The sequence below is a fragment of the Garra rufa genome, chromosome 16 (genome assembly GCF_049309525.1).
Source record: "Garra rufa chromosome 16, GarRuf1.0, whole genome shotgun sequence".
NCBI lineage: Eukaryota > Metazoa > Chordata > Actinopteri > Cypriniformes > Cyprinidae > Garra > Garra rufa.
Window position 1 is genome coordinate 41,336,639 of NC_133376.1, and position 20,762 is coordinate 41,357,400.

The 20,762-nt window shown below is 37.0% G+C and overlaps 1 protein-coding gene across 1 annotated transcript; it reads left to right on the forward strand.

The window, feature by feature from the left end:
* Window positions 1–3,123: 3,123 nt before the first annotated feature.
* LOC141288149 (uncharacterized) lies at window positions 3,124–17,628 on the forward strand. The gene is made up of 16 exons (XM_073820251.1): window positions 3,124–3,749; window positions 3,998–4,093; window positions 4,193–4,426; window positions 4,831–4,990; window positions 5,131–5,178; window positions 5,407–5,977; window positions 9,926–10,044; window positions 10,134–10,212; window positions 11,649–11,773; window positions 12,561–12,657; window positions 14,474–15,047; window positions 15,370–15,465; window positions 15,565–15,798; window positions 16,220–16,379; window positions 16,520–16,567; window positions 16,796–17,628. Exons 1-16 carry the CDS (start codon window positions 3,177–3,179, stop codon window positions 17,314–17,316), a joined length of 3,735 nt encoding a protein of 1,244 aa, XP_073676352.1. The 5' UTR covers window positions 3,124–3,176; the 3' UTR covers window positions 17,317–17,628.
* Window positions 17,629–20,762: the final 3,134 nt, after the last annotated feature.

The following is a 20,762-nucleotide window of genomic DNA, read 5'->3' on the forward strand; positions in this document are numbered from 1 at the left end:
TAAAACATTTTCATTATTCACCTATAATGGAGCTCCAGCCCTTTTCAGTGTTTTGTGTTTTTCTGTCTTTCTGTGTCACAAACCGCTGTTTTTATGTCAAGTCACCTTTATTTATATAGTGCTTTTTACAATACAGATTGTGTCATAGCAGCTTTACATTATTAAACAGGAAAATAGTGTGTCGATAATGCAAATGGTCAGTAGTAAATACTGAAGTTTTAACGTAAAGTCAGTTCATCATCGATTCAGTGATATCATCATCCAGCTCAGTTCAGTTCAAATATTATCTGTGCAATCAAATTGACGATATTGCTGGAAATTGTCATATATTTACTGCTTAACCTCGGAATGCATTTTTATTTTTAGGTTACAACTTTTTAATAATTTGTGTTAAAGTTTTTCTCGATTGCTAACACACTGTAACTGATCCATTTGGACAGTTCTCAAAACAAAGACACATTTCTCAAAACGTTTAGCACATTTTACCTTTTTTACACATATACTAATTTGCTGTGTTTTTTGCAAAACTCTACACCAATGCTTTGTTCAGACTGTCACACTGTAACAAGATTACTGTGAAATTTACAGTAACTTACTGGCAGCAATTGGCAAGTAAGTTGCTGTAATATATTCCACAGTATGCTGACTGTAAGTTTAATCACAGTTACTTGCTGTACTACTGTAATTTTTATACAGTGAATATCACAGTACCATAATCGCATTCAGATTAATAGAATGCTCTTTTTTAATTAATTAATTCATGAATAAATAAATTTTTTTAACAAATAGTAATTAGTATATACTATAGTACTGTACTATAATGAACATTATTGCTTTAATTATGTGTAGTCTAAAAAGAAGACACTGTTTTTGTCACAAAAATAACATTTATTGACTTTAAATTGTGAAAATACATAAAATAGCATCAGCTACTGTATCTTCAGGAGTGCCAAATGGCTCTTTTGTTACTGAAGATAAATTAGGGACAGGAAAGCAGAAGTCTTTGATAATTTTCAACCTTACAGTACTAATTTTTTTCTTTTTGGTTGATGATTCCATAATTTGTTCCTCAAAATTGAATGATTCCATAATTTTTTTCTGTACTTAAAAAAAATTTTGGAAAATTATTTTTCATTAATTAACAGAGTTTAATCTAATTTGTTTGAGGTATGTCTCACATAACCTGAATGTTGAATTAACAATTGTTTTGTGTCATATCTGTGATTTATTTAACTTTGCCAGGGGTTGTAAACGTGGTCCAAATTGGTTGGAGTCGATCCATGAAAGACTGTGGCGAAAGGTTTGGAATCGACATTTATGCAGTCTTAATTTATATTTTTATTTCTTTATCTCTTTTTATTAGCTAACTGTTATACCTCTCATTTATTAATAATGGTTTCAGAGCAAACGGTAAAGACTCGCTGACAGAAATGCACACACTGCATGCCATCAGTTCAAACAGCAGCTCCGCCCAATCAGTTTCTTTGTGCTGCCTTCCATTCTGTACATTGCCATTGTCAGTGGACTCAAATAAGCTTAGTTAAGTTGATTCAACTTAAAAAAAAATTAACAGAATGATAATTTTATTGTTTAATGTACTTAATTTGGGTTTCAGGGATGACAGTGTGGTCATCTGTAAACTTGAGTTCAGCTGCATGAAAAGATCATCAGATTCATAATTCCTGATTCTGATGTGTTTTATCTCCATCAGATTCCCATCAGCTCACTCTGGATCTGAACACAACACATAAACGCCCCCTTCTGTCTGACAGAAACAGAATGGTTACTTATACTGACACGGTTCAGCTGTATCCTGATCATCCAGACAGATTTGATATGTATTATCAGGTGTTGTGTAGAGAGAGTGTGTGTGGACGCTGTTACTGGGAGATTGAGTAGAGTGGATATGTGTTTATATCAGTGTCATATAAGAGCATCAGCAGGAAGGGATCGGGTAATGAGGGTGCGTTTGGACATAATGATCAGTCCTGGTGTTTTGCCTGCTCTCCTATCAGTTTCTTATTCATACACAATAACATAAAGACTGATCTCCCTGTAGAGTCCATCAGCAGTAGAATAGGAGTGTTTGTGGATCACAGTACAGGAACTCTTCAAAAGAGAAGTATCTCTGTTCAGATGGAAGAATGTATGTCTAACTCGGCGCCTTTATCTTGTGGTATTCCACAAGAATCTTGTTTTAGCACCAGTCTTTTTTTTCACTTTATATGCTCCCTTTAGGTCAGATCTTAAGTAAATATAGTGAGTCATTTTACTGTTATGTAAACAACACCCAGTTTTATCTACCTATGAAGCCAATTGCCAATTGAAAGATTGGCGGAATGTCTTGGTGAGATTAAGGTGTTTGAGATGCTAATTTGCTATCTTTAAATGAATCAAAAAACAAATTGATTTTATTTGGCCCTTGTCTGTTGACACATCCAAAATTGAGTTGGGTATACTATCCCCTTTTCGGAAGTAAAAAATGTAGGTATAGTTTGTGACACTGCACTGAAATTTGATAAACAAATAAATGAAGTTGTCAGAATTATTTTTTAGGGGCCTCTTCTTGTGAATGCCATAGTATCGATGATCAGGGACGTTTCTAGACTTTTTGACGCCCTAGGAAGAAAAATAAATAAAATAATGAGATTTCTTCGAAAACATTAAAAATCTGAATTACAGTGCTGTACCACAATTGGATTGTTTTTTACAGGTTAAAAGTGTTTACATTCAATGAAAATAAACTCTACGGTACTGGTACTATAATTGAAAATATGGTATTAATACTGTAAATGAAAATACAGTAAAGACATTATAGTACTGTACATGCACTTACAGTAATAATACTTCAGCTGCCAGTAAGTTACTGTAAAATTTACAGCAATCTTTTTTTTACAGTGTAGTTTTAAGGTAAGGGGATAAAAATAAAGTTTGTACGTATGAAAACCATTATGCCTATAGGAAGTCCCCTTAAACCACATATGCAAGAATGTGTTTGTGTGTGTGAGAGACTCTAAAGGAGCTGGAACGAGGAACCTGCTTTACAGTCTCACAGACACACCTGTTTTGCACACGTCACTCAAACACAGAACCAGGAAACTATTCAGTTCGGGGAAAGAAAAACTGAAGTGTAGTTGAGCTGTTGTGTGTTTGTGTCTCTGTATTTAGGCAGTAAAATGGCAGAAGCCAGATTTTCTCAGGATGAGTTCTTGTGTCCACTGTGTCTGGATCTCCTGAAGGATCCAGTGACCACTTCCTGTGGACACAGTTACTGTAAGAGCTGTATTACAGACTGCTGGGATCAGGAGGATCAGATGAGAGTCTACAGCTGCCCTCAGTGCAGACAGACCTTCAGTCCAAGACCTGCTTTAGCTAGAAACACCATGCTGGCTGAAATGGTGGAGAAACTGAAGAAGACCAAACTTCCTGCTGACTGTGACGCTGGAGCTGGAGATGTGGAGTGTGACGTCTGTACTGGAAGAAAATACAAAGCCGTCAAGTCCTGTCTGGTGTGTCTGAACTCTTACTGTCAGAATCACCTTGAACAACATGAGAGTTTCTTTAAAGGAAAGAAGCACAATTTGACTGATGCCACTGGACGACTGCAGGAGATGATCTGCCAGAAACATGAGAAGATCCTTGAGGTTTTCTGTTGCACTGATCAGGAATGTATATGTATGCTGTGTACGATGTATGAGCATAAAAACCACAACACTGTATCAGCTGAAGAACAGAGGACAGAGAAACAGGTATTTACCATAGAGATTAAGTTAATATTCAGTGCAGTGATCCAATAGTCTGTTTATTTTCTGTGTAGGGCAGCAGCTTATTACACAGAAACACTGTCAGTATGAAGCTCTACATCTGTGTCAGTTTCACTTTTATAATACTTATGCTTGCAGTATGAAAAAAGCCTTCATCTGGATTCATCTGTTCTCATGATGATTTAGTGGCAGTAGTTTTCTGTGACATTCACCATCATCCGTTTGTCCTGCAGAAGCAGCTGAAGGAGACGCAGAAGACGTTCCAGCAGAGAATCCAGCAGAGAGAGAAAGATCTTCAGCAGCTGAGAGAGGCTGTGGAGTCTCATAAGGTGAGTCTGGAGAAGAAGAGAAGTTTGTCTCAGTCTCAGTTCAGACTCTCTTGTCTCTTTCAGTCCCACTGAAGCCTGAATCACTGTGTGTCCTAACAGCGCTCTGCACAGACAGCAGTGGAGGACAGTGAGAGGATCTTTACTGAGCTCATCCGCTCCATTGAGAGAAGCCGCTCTGAGCTGATACGGCTGATCAGAGATCAGGAAAAGCGAGCAGTGAGTCGAGCTGAAGGACGACTGGAGCGACTGGAGCAGGAGATCAATGATCTGAGGAGGAGAGACGCTGAGCTGGAGCAGCTTTCACACACACAGGATCACATCCAGTTCCTGCAGGTAACAGAGATCTAGAAGAACAGGATCATAGTGGACTTGAGCCAGATCCTGCTGTCTCTAACTTCTCTAAAGTTATAAATAATGGTCAATCTAATCGTAGCCTTTGAGCTGCTTTTCCTGAAAAAATCTACTCAACCCTACAATGAGACTCCATTGATGTTCTTGAGCTGTTAGATGGACATTTATGTTCTTAGCAGATGTTTTATCATCCAAACTATTTCCTAGAAAGTTCACATAGAGTGTAAGTGTCAAATACTAGAATCTGTAGCTCTAATGTGATATAATGAATATGAGAAGAATGAAGCTGATGCTGTGAAAGTGCTGGATTGAGGTGAGTTACTAAAGATCAGTCAAATCAGATCAGAAGTGTGGAGCTGATGAGTTTTGATTTCTGTTTTCTGTAGAGTTTCCAGTCTCTCTCAGCACCTCCTGAATCTACAGACGGAAATGATGATCCCTTCAGTTCTCTCTTCTCTTTTGATGGTCTGAGAGAATCTGTCCATCAGCTGAGAGACAAACTGGAGGATTTCTGCAAAGAGGAGCTCAAGAAGATCTCAGACAGAGGTAAAGTCCTGGAGATTCATCTGCTCTCAGAAACAAGTCCATCATCATCTTATATCATGGAGAACATCATATTAGAAATGTCTTAGGAATGGATGCAGGATCATGAGAATCTCACTGTTCATGTCTGTTGATTTCCACAGTCACATCCACCAACATTGTTCCCAGGACCAGGAACGACTTCCTACAATGTAAGTCAGTAAGAAAACAAGCAGAAAAACTCACTGAGTGTGTTCATGTTCTTCCTGTAGAAGGTGAAAGAAGAGTTTTATAATTGATGATGTAAATGATGATTTGCACAGGATATCTGGTCATCTGTACTGAGACACTGATGATACACTGAACATGAAGAGTTCAGCTACATGAAAAGATCAAACAGATTCATAATTCCTGATTCTGATGTGTTTTATCTCCATCAGATTCCCATCAGCTCACTCTGGATCTGAACACAGTGTATAAACACCTCCTTCTGTCTGATAACAACAGAGTGATTACTAACACTGACACAGTTCAGCCGTATCCTGATCATCCAGACAGATTTGATATGTATTATCAGGTGTTGTGTAGAGAGAGTGTGTGTGGACGCTGTTACTGGGAGATTGAGTGCAGTGGAGGTGTGCGTATATCAGTGTCATATAAGAGCATCAGCAGGAAGGGATGGGGTAATGAGTGTCGGTTTGGAAAGAATGATCAGTCCTGGAGTTTGTTCTGCTCTCCCTCCAGTTACTCATTCATACACAATAACATAGTCACTGATCTCCCTGTAAAGTCCATCAGCAGTAGAATAGGAGTGTTTGTGGATCACAGTGCAGGAACTCTGTCCTTCTACAGCGTCTCTGACACAATGAGCCTAATCCACACAGTCCACACCACATTCACTCAGCCGCTCTATCCTGGGTTTGCTATTTTTAATAATGGATCTGTGTTGATGACTCAGAATAGACTGACGAGAGATTCTACCCATAATGCTCTGAGCTGCATGATGAATCAGTAACATTGAGATGTTATAGAGTCTCTTGTTTTCTCTTCATGACATTAATACTGCAGCTGAACTTCTGTCAGTGAAATAACATCAGAATAAATGTGTAATAAATCCTCATATAGACAGTAAGATCAGTGTGTGTGAGTCCTGCTGAGTGACCATGTGTTTCTGTGCTTTTCTCAACCTTTACTTCTGTTGATTGAAATTAGTCATTTAGTTTTTATTGTAGTGTCACAATTTTTATTATGACTATCAAAATGACTTCTTAAATCAAATGATCACACACAGTCAATAAAACATTTTCATTATTCACCTATAATGGAGCTCCAGCCCTTTTCAGTGTTTTGTGTTTTTCTGTCTTTCTGTGTCACAAACCGCTGTTTTTATGTCAAGTCACCTTTATTTATATAGTGCTTTTTACAATACAGATTGTGTCATAGCAGCTTTACATTATTAAACAGGAAAATAGTGTGTCGATAATGCAAATGGTCAGTAGTAAATACTGAAGTTTTAACGTAAAGTCAGTTCATCATCGATTCAGTGATATCATCATCCAGCTCAGTTCAGTTCAAATATTATCTGTCAAATCAAATCTACGATATTGCTGGAAATTGTCATATATTTACTGCTTAACCTCGGAATGCATTTTTATTTTTAGGTTACAACTTTTTAATAATTTGTGTTAAAGTTTTTCTCGATTGCTAACACACTGTAACTGATCCATTTGGACAGTTCTCAAAACAAAGACACATTTCTCAAAACGTTTAGCACATTTTACCTTTTTTACACATATTCTAATTTGCTGTGTTTTTTGCAAAACTCTACACCAATGCTTTGTTCAGACTGTCACACTGTAACAAGATTACTGTGAAATTTACAGTAACTTACTGGCAGCAATTGGCAAGTAAGTTGCTGTAATATATTCCACAGTATGCTGACTGTAAGTTTAATCACAGTTACTTGCTGTACTACTGTAATTTTTATACAGTGAATATCACAGTACCATAATCGCATTCAGATTAATAGAATGCTCTTTTTTAATGAATTAATTCATGAATAAATAAATTTTTTTAACAAATAGTAATTAGTATATACTATAGTACTGTACTATAATGAACATTATTGCTTTAATTATGTGTAGTCTAAAAAGAAGACACTGTTTTTGTCACAAAAATAACATTTATTGACTTTAAATTGTGAAAATACATAAAATAGCATAGCATACAATACATTTCAATTTTGTATTTTTCAGTGTGTAAACATTTTTTTTATTTTGCGTAAACCTAAAAATGTATAGAGTCTAACTATAAAATCTTCAGTTCCAGTACAGAGTATATATCAAACATTACATGATAAACCAGAAAATAGTTTTCATTACTGCTGCTTGTCAGAGAAAGTTTTAACAGCATTATAAAATAACAGCAATATCAATAGATTTTATTTTGAGTTAAGAAGCTAAGTGTTTTTAATATAATTTTTTAATATCAGTGAAAATAAACAATAAACAAACAATTAACATTTATACAGTGGTGGCCAAAATTTTTAGAACAATGGTATTTTCACCAGCTAAAATCTCACAGGAATTCCACTGGATTATTACAAGTAAGGGCAAAAATGAATGTTTGGAAATATAAACTGATATTTCCTACTTACACTACAGCAAAAGATAAAAAAATAACTGACTTAAACACATGTTTAGCTGGTAAAAACACTAGTGTTCTAATAATTTTGGCCACCAAATATATATATCAATCTTTATATATTACAGACATCAATTAAGCTTATCTTTTGGTATCTTTTCTTCAAAGCATTTTAAGTAAAACAGCTCTTTATGTAACAAGTGCGAACAGAAGACCAAAAATGTCATTCAATAATTCTGGTTTCTGCGTGTGACGTTCAGCATGGATCCTTTTTTCTTTCCGGAGATGGACATGAGCTGGCATCATTGTCCTGGGCTGGAGTCTTCTTCCCTGCAGTAGATTAAAAAAATGTTTTTAATGTGGAAGTTTATAAGCAAAACTGACAGCTTCATTATATTTTAAAATATAGAAAATCAGATAGGGGTCTACATATCACCAAAAATATTTTCAGTACACAAATATCAAGGAAGGAATTTTATTTCACTTTTTGCAGGGTATCTGCAGAATTTTTTAAATATCAATTTATTGGCAATTTATGATAATTTTTAAGAGCTGCACAAGTAAAATAAACACAGTATGAGTGGTGTTGGACAACGTACGGTAACATATTAAGCCATAAAAAGACATACAGTTCAGATAAAGGTTTTCACAAAAAAAAAAAAACTTATACAATGGTATTTCAGCCTTTATACCATTAAAAGAGATAAATCAAGTATATCATTTATAATATTTATTTAAAATATAAATGTTACTGTCTTAATTGTTTAGATATTTAGAAGGCACATTAACTTTTCACATTTACAACTCTATGTGTTTTCTGCATAAAAACATGGGACAATAACTAATAATTTGACCATAAACAGCTGAAAAAATGTATTTGGAATTAAAAATTCATTCTCTGTCACGAGGGGGCGCTTTTTAAATATTACGGTTTCCCTAGTAACGGCTGAACACAAATCAGCACCGCCGTTTTATCAGGCATTATATATTTTATTTAAGGTTTAGGTTTAAGATTAAAGGAAAATGCCATTGACACGATTCTGAGGACAGTCAGTTCCCTTCAGATACATTCATATAAAGACATCCGTGCTGCATGTTGACTTTGAAACATGAAGCACGCATATATCATTGCCTTTTTAAATTTAATCCAGCCCTATCGCGATTCTTGTCTTTCTGTCCCTAACTGTAAAAGACCTTATACAACTATAATTAAGACTTTTCTTATACTGTTTAACGTATTAAACACTTTGTACAGTCTTAAATGTGAAACAACTGAATTGAGGAGTTTTAAGGACCTACAGGAGCCCTCTCCTTTAAGATAGCCCGAGCAGGCTGGTGAAACATTTTGCCAGCCCGACTGGAAAACACAATAGCCCCGGGACACTGGGCTAGCGATTTAGCGAGCCCTGTATTGTTATGTATTATAATATCCGAAAGATGTTACTAACAAGTAACCAATAAATAACAAGCATTAATTATTTGATAGACGGAGGCTTACGAGATCTGATGTCTTTTAGTCTGAGGCCGTTTCGCCTTTAGCCCTTTAGTCATATTCGAGGACTGACGCAGCTTGAGTAAAAATCACATAGTCCTATGAAAAATGTCGTGCAGACTGTCCACACTGTGTATAATAACTGTTCTGATCTGATTTGTCCCATGGCACTCTTTATTTCACTGACTATCAGATACTGTTTTAATAAATGAGCGCATGTAAAAACAGCATGTGTAAGTCTAGTGATTGTGTGGTTTCTGGCAGGGGCGCCGCTTGCAATTTTGGGCCCTATGACAAAATATGAGGTTGGGCCCCCCCTACCACACAAAAGCAGATCTCTGGGGGCCCCTAAAAGACGTGGGCCCTTAGAATTGTCCTAACTTACCCCCCCTTAGCGGCGCCCCTGGTTCTCTGTGCTTTATTCTCTTCAGATGAGTATTTGTGATCTAATGGTATCTTCAGCTGACAGTTTTCATATGATGCTGCTGAGACCAAATATTATATTAAACAAACATCTGTGAATGTGTTTATCATGAGGCTCATTAACATCTTCATCACATTGTGTTTTAAGGCTTTTGTGATCGTTTGGAGCGCTGGTTTAAAATTGACATTAAATAAAATTGAACTCAATATGTGTTCTTGAACAATTCTTTTATTTTCATTTGTGGAACTGAGTTTGCAGACAAAGAACTTAATTTTTCAGTGTGAAGTGGGAGGATGATTGTGACATTTTACATTATATTTATGCATTTGGCAGATGCTTTTATCCAGACTGACTTTTATTGCATTCAAGATGTGTATTTCTTGATCCCTGTATTCTCCAGAAATCAAACCCATGAGTTCAGCTTTGCCAGTGCTATGTTTGAGCTGCAGGAATACTTGCTCATTGTTTCCTCTGATGGAGGTGTGTTTGAGGTGAAAAGGCAGCTGTGTGTATGTGAGTGTGAGTGTGTGATTTTTGTGAGTCAGAGTGTTTAATGGTCACCTGGTTAAGCAGGTGAGCACCTCTATTTGTGTCTCATTATTTTACAGTGAATGCAGCTCTTTTCTGTCAGTGGCCACCATTGAACTGTTCAGTTGACAACAGTGAGACACACTCAGAGCTCCACAGGTGAGACACTAACACCTGAGATTACAGAGAGATGAAAGAGAGATAAATAAGTCCTGAAAGAGACAGAGAACCGCTTGTTTTCCTCACTTCTTTTTGGTTTTGGTTAAAGGGGTTCAGAGAAAATCCACTCATCTTTCACAAATCCTCATTCCAGACCCATAGGAAGATTCATTGGGCTTTTTTGTCACCAAATTGTGTTTGCTGTGAGACTGTGGATGAACAACTCTTCGAAACATCATAATTATTTGCAGATATTAAATATTACAAATTTAAAAACATGTCGGGGACATTATTTATACATGTTTTTTAACAACTAAAAAGGGTACAAAATATGTTCATCAAGTACAAATCAATCATGTAGAATAACAAATCATCTAAGAACATATATCAAATACTAATAAACTTATAAATACATTCTTGAGCACTTTAGGTACTTAAGTACTTTAGGAATGTTTTGTCCTAATATTTTACCTCATTAATTTTAATAAATCTATTTTACACTATAGGTACAAAAAATAGTTCATCTCAGGACCTTAAGGACAAAAATATCCTCACTGAAACCCGTTAAAACTATAAAACATTTAGCCCCTGGAATGCTGATTTAACCAGAGGAAGTCCACCACAAAACACGTGTTTTACCCCCTGGAACGCGATATTTACAGGGGGATCCCCTCGAAACGCGATTGGGCTACTTTTGGGATAGTTTTGAGTAGGAATTGGACAGGTTTTGTTGTGAAAACTGGCAACCCTGATTGAGAGTATGTGTGTGTGCAGTTAAGTGAATTCATCCCTGTATAAACCTACAAAACACCAGTAAATCAGTTCTTTTGTTTTAATTCAGGTTGTCAGAGTCATTATTGCTTGTTAAGTGAAGAAGACACAACAGTCTGTTCCTCTTTCCGCTTCTTCAGCCATGTTTCCACAGCACTGTCAGTGTCAGCACTACTACTGGCTTAAGTGAAAAAACTATGTTTACAAATAAAATATCCATATATTCTAAAGAACTGCTTTCCACGTCGAAGACATCCAACACAAATCTACAAACATATTGAGGTGAGGTAACCGGTTTACTGCTAACTAGTGAAACACTCCATCAATATGACGAGCTGCAGCTCAAAATACATGTTAGACGGAAACATTGTGCATTATGATCGAATTTGTAGCTTAATTCATTATATTTTACCACTGCAATTCAGTTCAATAGGAAATCACTTTAAAGCATTCAGTCTGACTCAGTCATCTTCATAACCACTGAAATGAATATTACATTTATCAGTATGTCTTGTAATACATATTCAGTATTTTCTTTGTTGTATCTGATTGTATTAGTTTGTATAGAGTGATAGTCAATGTAAAAAGAGCAAGTGGACCCCAAACAGGTGAAATGTGAGTTGATTGATTGAGAATGATTGAGTTGTGTGTTGTGTTTTGTTCAGTGCTCATGAATCAGTGATCTGCTGTTTGTCAGATGTTCAGTGCTGTCTGTTCATTCTCTCCTCTTCTGCTCTGCAGGATCTGCTCATGGATTACTATGTCGCTGGAGATCTGCTGACGTTGCTGAGTAAGTTTGATGATCGTATCTGGAGGACAGGGCTCAGTTCTACCTGCTGAGATGCTGATGGCCATCCATTCAGTCCACAGACTCGCTTCTGTCCACAGGTATCTGTACTAACACTGATCAGTTCACCCAAACATGAAGATCAGGACAGAATGAAAGATTCCTTTAATGTCATCAGACAATGGTTTGATTCAGAAACTTCTCTAAGGATATAATTAGTGTCAGTGGGAAAACTTAAAACATAAAAAAACATTTACCTGTCTTTAGTTTAACTTTTTATATGTTTATTAATTCCATTATATATCTATTTTTTTTATTGATTTTTTACCCATTTTTGCCATGAAGACACACATTAGTTTAATTTCATTGTTTTATTTTCTGATATGTAAATTAATCTGATTTATGATGTATGGTGTGTCTGTTTTCCCTTTAAGTGTTTATTAATTTGTGCATTTTTTAAATATTTATTTTCAAATAAGTTAATCCTGTGTATTCTGACACATACATGAATGTCTCTAATCTCCGGATATCTACTCGCTCTAGAGCCGCTGTTGTTTGACATTCATGAACAGCACTAAACACACACTTTGGCCATTCAGATGTAAATATAGTATTATTCTAAACATTTCATGAGCTTCGGTAAGTTGTACAACAAATGAGTTGTAATTGGCTGTTTTTTTTCTGCAGAAAGCTGAACTTTAGTGATGTTTTATGGATGATTTGTAGAGAAGCACTAGAGAGTGCCGTTGAGCAACATATGAGCATCTTCTCTAGTTCTGGCTCTTATGAGTTGATCAGACTGAGCTCACTGCTGGAGCTGCTCCATACACTGACATTATACATGCTGAAGGTGTATTTGTGCAGGAGAAGCTCATCTCAACACAAGCGTGTGTATCTGCTGTCCGTCCGCTTTGAGCTCCAGCTAATCTGAGATGAGACTGAATATGATCTCACACATGATCTGAGAGGAATGTGCTGTCCAACGATAGAGAGACAAACACACACTTTGATTTATATCCCTAAACGCTGATAACTCTCATCAATGGTGTGAGAGAGAGTGAATGTGTTCATGAACGAGACTCAGGCGCTTCATTTACTCTCTTTGACTCATTTTTAACATCGCTGTAGTATCAGATCAGCCGATGAAAGCTCAGACAGGTTTCCTCAGATTCTGACTCACAAACTCCTGCAACATCCTTTCAGCAGTTAAAGATGATGTTCAACAACTCTGAATAAATTCACACAGATCACGTCTCAGACTGTTCATTATCTACTTTCTTTAACCTTCTAAAAAGAAAACATGTAATTTTGTAAACTACAAAATAAACTTTGTATATTAAAAATAAATAAACTAGATTATACAGGCTTAACAAACAGTTTTGAGGAACTGAGGAAACAGTTTTCACTCAGAAATTGCTAGTAAATTTAACAAATAAATCAAATAACACACTAAACATGACACTTTTAAGTAGAAAAACTGAATTTACAGTGAAAACCAGAAGTTCAGATGTCAGTGAAGCATCACATTTGATTGCATTTGATTATTAAAATATGTAAGTAATGTCGCTTATTGTTTTTGTTTTATATTTTCTGTCTTTACTTCATTATTTTAGTGTCTCTTGTGTTTTTTGATGGAGTGCACTGAAATGGTGCTCCATAATGGACTGTGTTTTTCAAAGTTGTAACAAAGATTATTTGGAATGTGTTTTACAGGAAAATACAATTTTTCATATTTAATTTAAAGTATTTACTTGCTGTTTCTTTGTAATTATTTGTATCAGTTTCTCAGTGCAAATAGTTTTAATATAAATCCAATGTGTCTGAAATGTCATCACAATATATTTACAGTGAATTTCTGGCGTCCACAGCTGCCAGACTTTTCTACTGTAGCGTACTGTAAATTGACAGGATTATTATTACAGTGTATGGTGGTAAAGGTGTGAACGGGGTATTTTTAACACTTGACACATGAGACAGAGATTCTGCATCTAACAGACTGCAGGAATATGAAGGTGTTACAGTTTGAGAGAATGTGAACGTCTGAAATCTGAGCTTGAGTTCAGGTTCGACTGAGTTTTTGTGCTGACTGTGTTTCTCTACCACTAAAACCAATACATGCTATTAGAGAAACTCAATACTCCAGCATTAAAACCGTGATGCAGCAGATCTGACTGTGACCCAAAACCTACAGCGGCAACAATAATGTTACATTTAGCAACATCAAATATGAGAATGTTCCTTTTGAATGTTCTCTAAAGGCTTTTTCAGACTGTCACTTAAAATCCAATTTTTGTGCCTATCCAATTGGTATCGATCATATTTAGCCAGTGTGAATGGCAAAAAATAAAATGTTTACTTAACTTTCTCTATATCACTTTAAAAATTGCTTTGAATTTTAACTGATTTCGATTCTGTTTCCTAACATTATTGAAATTGCCCTTTTGTGTCCTGTTAACTCCCTCATTTCAAATTCATTAATCGGTTTGTAATTTAAAGATGTTCTCAGTTCATCTGGATGACTTGACACTGACATGAACAGAACAGACCCTGTAAAGACTCATCAGGAATGAGGAAGCTGCTTTACAGTCTCACAGACACACCTGTTTTACACACGTGACTCAAACACAGAACCAGGAAACAGGAAGTTCAGGGAAAGCAAAACTAAAGTGTAGTTGAGCTGTTTGTGTCTCTATATTCATGCAGTAAAATGGCAGGAGCCCAGTTTTTTCAAGATGACTTCTTGTGTCCAGTGTGTCTGGATCTCCTGAAGGATCCAGTGACCACTTCCTGTGGACACAGTTACTGTAAGAGCTGTATTACAGGCTGCTGGGATCAGGAGGATCAGATGAGAGTCTACAGCTGCCCTCAGTGCAGACAGACCTTCAGTCCAAGACCTGCTTTAGCTAGAAACACCATGCTGGCTGAAGTGGTGGAGAAACTGAAGAAGACCAAACTTCCTGCTGACTGTGACGCTGGAGCTGGAGATGTGGAGTGTGACGTCTGTACTGGAAGAAAATACAAAGCTGTCAAGTCCTGTCTGGTGTGTCTTAACTATTACTGTCAGAATCACCTTGAACAACATGAGAGTTTGTTTAAAGGAAAGAGACACAATTTGACTGATGCCACTGGACGACTGCAGGAGATGATCTGCCAGAAACATGAGAAGATCCTTGAGGTTTTCTGTCGCACTGATCAGAAATGTATATGTGTGCTGTGTATGGATGAACATAAAAACCACGAAACTGTATCAGCTGCAGCACAGAGGACAGAGAAACAGGTATTTAAAACTATAAGTCAATACTCAGTGTAGTTTTCCAATAGTCTGTTTTTACACAAAACACAGAAACACTGTCAGTGTGAAGCTCAACATCTGTGTCAGTTTCACTGTTTGTAGTGTGAAACATTCCTATATTCTCCATGTTAGTTCATATACAATATTTGTAATTGATCTGGACTTTGAACTTACAGCCATTGGTTATCAGTTCAGATAAATAATCTTTAAACCACCTCAGCCTACATTTAGTGGATTTATCTGTTCACATGATGATTTAGTGCCAGTAGTTTTCTGTGACATTCACTATCATCCGTTTGTCCTGCAGAAGCAGCTGAAGGAGACGCAGAAGACGTTCCAGCAGAGAATCCAGCAGAGAGAGAAAGATGTTCAGCAGCTGAGAGAGGCTGTGGAGTCTCATAAGGTGAGTCTGGAGAAGAAGAGAAGTTTGTCTCAGTCTCAGTTCAGACTCTCTTGTCTCTTTCAGTCCCACTGAAGCCTGAATCACTGTGTGTCCTAACAGCGCTCTGCACAGACAGCAGTGGAGGACAGTGAGAGGATCTTTACTGAGCTCATCCGCTCCATTGAGAGAAGCCGCTCTGAGCTGATACAGCTGATCAGAGATCAGGAAAAGCGAGCAGTGAGTCGAGCTGAAGGACGACTGGAGCGACTGGAGCAGGAGATCAATGATCTGAGGAGGAGAGACGCTGAGCTGGAGCAGCTTTCACACACACAGGATCACATCCAGTTCCTGCAGGTAACAGAGATCTAGAAGAACAGGATCATAGTGAACTTGAGCCAGATCCTGCTGTCACTAACCTTCTAATGTTATAAATAATAGTCAATCTAATCGTAGCCTTTGAGCTGCTTTTCCTGAGCAAATCTACTCAACTCTAAAATGAGACTCCATTGATGTGCTTGAGCTGTTAGATAGACCTTTGTGTTCTTAGCAGATGTTTTATCATCGAAACTATTTCCTAGAAAGTTCACTTAGAGTGTAAGTGTCAAATACTAGAATCTGTAGCTCTAATGTGATATAATGAATATGAGAAGAATGAAGCTGATGCTGTGAAAGTGCTGGATTGAGGTGAGTTACTAAAGATCAGTCAAATCTGATGTTGGTGCAGGTTATTGGGTGAAGTGTGGAGCTGATGAGTTTTGATTTCTGTTTTCTGTAGAGTTTCCAGTCTCTCTCAGCACCTCCTGAATCTACAGACGGAAATGACGATCCCTTCGTTTCTTTTGTCTCTTTTGATGGCCTGAGAGAATTTGTCCATCAGCTGAGAGACAAACTGGAGGATTTCTGCAAAGAAGAGTTTAAGAAGATCTCAGACAGAGGTAAAGTCCTGGAGATTCATCTGCTCTCAGAAACGAGTCCATCATCATCTCATATCATGAAGAACATCATATTAGAAATGTCTTAGGAATGGATGCAGGATCATGAGAATCACACTGTTCATGTCTGTTGATTTCCACAGTCACATCCACCAACATTGTTCCCAGGACCAGGACCGACTTCCTACAATGTAAGTCAGTAAGAAAACAAGCAGAAAAACTCACTGAGTGTGTTCATGTTCTTCCTGTAGAAGGTGAAAGAAGAGTTTTCTAATTGATGATGTAAATGATGATTTGCACAGGATATCTGGTCATCTGTACTGAGACACTGATGATACACTGAACATGAAGAGTTCAGCTACATGAAAATATCAAACAGATTCATAATTCCTGATTCTGATGTGTTTTATCTCCATCAGATTCCCATCAGCTCACTCTGGATCTGAACACAGTGGATAAACACCTCCTTCTGTCTGAGAACAACAGAGTGATTACTTTCACTCACACAGTTCAGCCGTATCCTGATCATCCAGACAGATTTGATGGTTGGTGGCAGGTGTTGTGTAGAGAGAGAGTGTGTGGACGCTGTTACTGGGAGATTGAGTGCAGTGGAGGTGTGCGTATATCAGTGTCATATAAGAACATCAGCAGGAAGGGATCGGGTAATGAGTGTCGGTTTGGAAATAATGATCAGTCCTGGAGTTTGCTCTGCTCTCCCTCCAGATACTCATTCATGCACAATAACATATTCACTGATCTCCCCGTAAAGTCCATCAGCAGTAGAATAGGAGTGTTTGTGGATCACAGTGCAGGAACTCTGTCCTTCTACAGCGTCTCTGACACAATGAGCCTCATCCACACAGTCCACACCACATTCACTCAGCCGCTCTATCCTGGGTTTAATATTTTTAATTATGGATCATCAGTGAATCTGTGTTGATGACTCAGAATAGACTGACGAGAGATTCTACCCATAATGCTCTGAGCTGCATGATGAATCAGTAACAGTGAGATGTTATAGAGTCTCTTGTTTTCTCTTCATGTCATTAATACTGCAGCTGAACTTCTGTCAGTGAAATAACATCAGAATAAATGTGTAATAAATCCTCATATAGACAGTAAGATCAGTGTGTGTGAGTCCTGCTGAGTGACCATGTGTTTCTGTGCTTTTCTCAACCTTTACTTCTGTTGATTGAAATTAGTCATTTAGTTTTTATTGTAGTGTCACAATTTTTATTATGACTATCAAAATGACTTCTTAAATCAAATGATCACACACAGTCAATAAATCATTTTCATTATTCACCTATAATGGAGCTCCAGCCCTTTTCAGTGTTTTGTGTTTTTCTGTCTTTCTGTGTCACAAACCGTTGTTTTTATGTCAAGTCACCTTTATTTATATAATGCTTTTTACAATACAGATTGTGTCGTAGCAGCTTTACATTATTAAACAGGAAAATAGTGTGTCGATAATGCAAATGGTCAGTAGTAAATACTGAAGTTTTAACGTAAAGTCAGTTCATCATCGATTCAGTGATATCAACATCCAGCTCAGTTCAGTTCAAATATTATCTGTGCAATCAAATCGACAATATTGCTGGAAATTGTCATATATTTACTGCTTAACCTCGGAATGCATTTTTATTTTTAGGTTACAACTTTTTAATAATTTGTGTTAAAGTTTTTCTCAATTGCTAACACACTGTAACTGATCCATTTGGACAGTTCTCAAAACAAAGACACATTTCTCAAAACGTTTAGCACATTTTACCTGTTTTACACACATTCTAATTTGCTGTGTTTTTTTGCAAAACTCTACACAAATGCTTTGTTCAGACTGTCATGACAGTCTAACTGCAGTCTAAATCTGCTTGTGTGGCCAATTGGAATCTGATTTTAATGTTTGACTGTCCACACTGTGTATAATAACTGTTCTGTTCTGTTCACATTTCACATTTACAACTCTGTGTTTTCTGCATAAAAACATGGGACAATAACTAATAATTTGACCATAAAAAGCTGAAAAAATGTATTGGAATTAAAAATTCATTCTCTGTCACGAGGGGGCGCTTTTTAAATATTACGGTTTCCCTACTAACGGCTGTACATAAATCAGCACCGCCGTTTTATCAGGCATTATATATTTTATTTAAGGTTTAGGTTTAAGATTAAAAGAAAATGCCATTGACACGATTCTGAGGACAGTCAGTTCCCTTCAGATACATTCATATAAAGACATCCGTGCTGCATGTTGACTTTGAAACATGAAGCACGCATATATCATTGCCTTTTGAAGTTTAATCCAGCTCTATCGCGATTCTTGTCTTTCTGTCCCTAACTGTAAAAGACCTTATACAACTATAATTAAGACTTTTCTTATACTGTTTAACATATTAAACACTTTGTACGGTCTTAAATGTGAAACATCTGAATTGAGGAGTTTTAAGGACCTACAGGAGCCCTCTCCTTTAAGATAGCCCGAGCAGGCTGGTGAAACATTTTGACAGCCCGACTGGAAAACACAATAGCCCCGGGACACTGGGCTAGCGATTTAGCGAGCCCTGTATTGTTATGTATTATAATATCCGAAAGATGTTACTAACAAGTAACCAATAAATAACAAGCATTAATTATTTGATAGACGGAGGCTTACGAGATCTGATGTCTTTTAGTCTGAGGCCGTTTCGCCTTTAGCCCTTTAGTCCTGAGTGACGCAGTTTTGCTGACAATAGCGTTTAGTTTGTGGCGCGAAGCCATTTTAACTCATATACGAGGACTGACGCAGCTCGAGTAAAAAACACATAGTCCTATGAAAAATGTCGTGCAGACTGTCCACACTGTGTATAATAACTGTTCTGATCCGATTTGTCCCGTGGCACTCTTTATTTCACTGACTATCAGATACTGTTTTAATAAATGAGCGCATGTAAAAACAGCATGTGTAAGTCTAGAGATTGTGTGGTTTCTGGCAGGGGCGCCGCTCGCAATTTTTACAAAATATGAGGTTGGGCCCCCCCTACCACACAAAAGCAGATCTCTGGGGGCCACTAAAAGATGTGGGCCCTTAGAATTGTCCTAACTTTCCCCCCCTAAGCGGCGCCCCGGTTTCTGGTTCTCTGTGCTTCTTTATTCTCTTCAGATGAGTATTTGTGATCTAATGGTATCTTCAGCTGACAGTTTTCATATGATGCTGCTGAGACCAAATATTATATTAAACAAACATCTGTGAATGTGTTTATCATGAGGCTCATTAACATCTTCATCACATTGTGTTTTAAGGCTTTTGTGATCGTTTGAAGCGCTGGTTTAAAATTGACATTAAATAAAATTGAACTCAATATGTGTTCTTGAACAATTCTTTTATTTTCATTTATGGAACTGAGTTTGCAGACAAAGAACTTAATTTTTCAGTGTGAAGTGGGAGCATGATTGTGACATTTTACATTATATTTATGCATTTGGCAGATGCTTTTATCCAAACTGACTTATATTGCATTCAAGATATGTATTGATTCCAGCATTCTCCAGGAATCAAACCCATGACTTCAGCATTGCCAGTGCTATGTTTGAGCTGCAGGAATACTTGCTCATTGTTTCCTCTGATGGAGGTGTGTTTGAGGTGAAAAGGAAGCTGTGTGTATGTGAGTGTGTGATTTTTGTGAGTCAGAGTGTTTAATGGTCACCTGGTTAAGCAGGTGAGCACCTCTATTTGTGTCTCATTATTTTACAGTAAATGCAGCTCTTTTCTGTCAGTGGCCACCATTGAACTGTTCAGTTGCCATCAGTGAGACTCAGAGCTCAACAGGTGAAACAGTAACACCTGAGATTACAGAGAGATGAAAGAGAGATAAATAAGTCCTGAAAGAGACAGAGAACCGCTTGTTTTCCTCAGTTCTTTTTGGTTTTGGTTAAAGGGGTTCAGAGAAAATCCACTCATCTTTCACAAATCCTCATTCCAAACCCGTAGGAAGATTCATTGAACTTTTTTGTCACCAAATTGTGTTCGCTGTGAGACTGTGGATGAACAACTTTATAAACATAATTATTTGCAGATATTAAATATTACAAATTTAAAGACATGTCAGGGACATTATTTATACATGTTTTTAAACAACTAAAAAGGGTACAAAATATGTTCATCAAGTACAAATCAATCATGTAGAATAATAAATCATATAAGAACATATATCAAATACTAATAAACTTATAAATACATTCTTGAGCACTTTAGGTACTTAAGTACTTTAGGAATGTTTTGTCCTAATATTTTACCTCATTAATTTTAATAAATCTATTTTACACTTGTGACGAGCTTCCACGGAGGAATCAGCGTCGGATTGAGCACTTTGAGCACAGAAAGCGCCGATCACGCCAGCACTTTTCACC

What these genes read in the sequence shown, in the direction of transcription:
- LOC141288149 (XM_073820251.1), top strand. Translation starts at nt 3,177, where the DNA reads ATGGCAGAAGCCAGATTTTCTCAGGATGAGTTCTTGTGTCCACTGTGT. An exon ending in AACAGAGGACAGAGAAACAG is followed by an intron (nt 3,750 to 3,997) that starts GTATTTACCATA and finishes TTTGTCCTGCAG; the next exon opens with AAGCAGCTGAAGGAGACGCA. An exon ending in GCAGCTGTGTGTATGTGAGT is followed by an intron (nt 10,045 to 10,133) that starts GTGAGTGTGTGA and finishes ATTATTTTACAG; the next exon opens with TGAATGCAGCTCTTTTCTGT.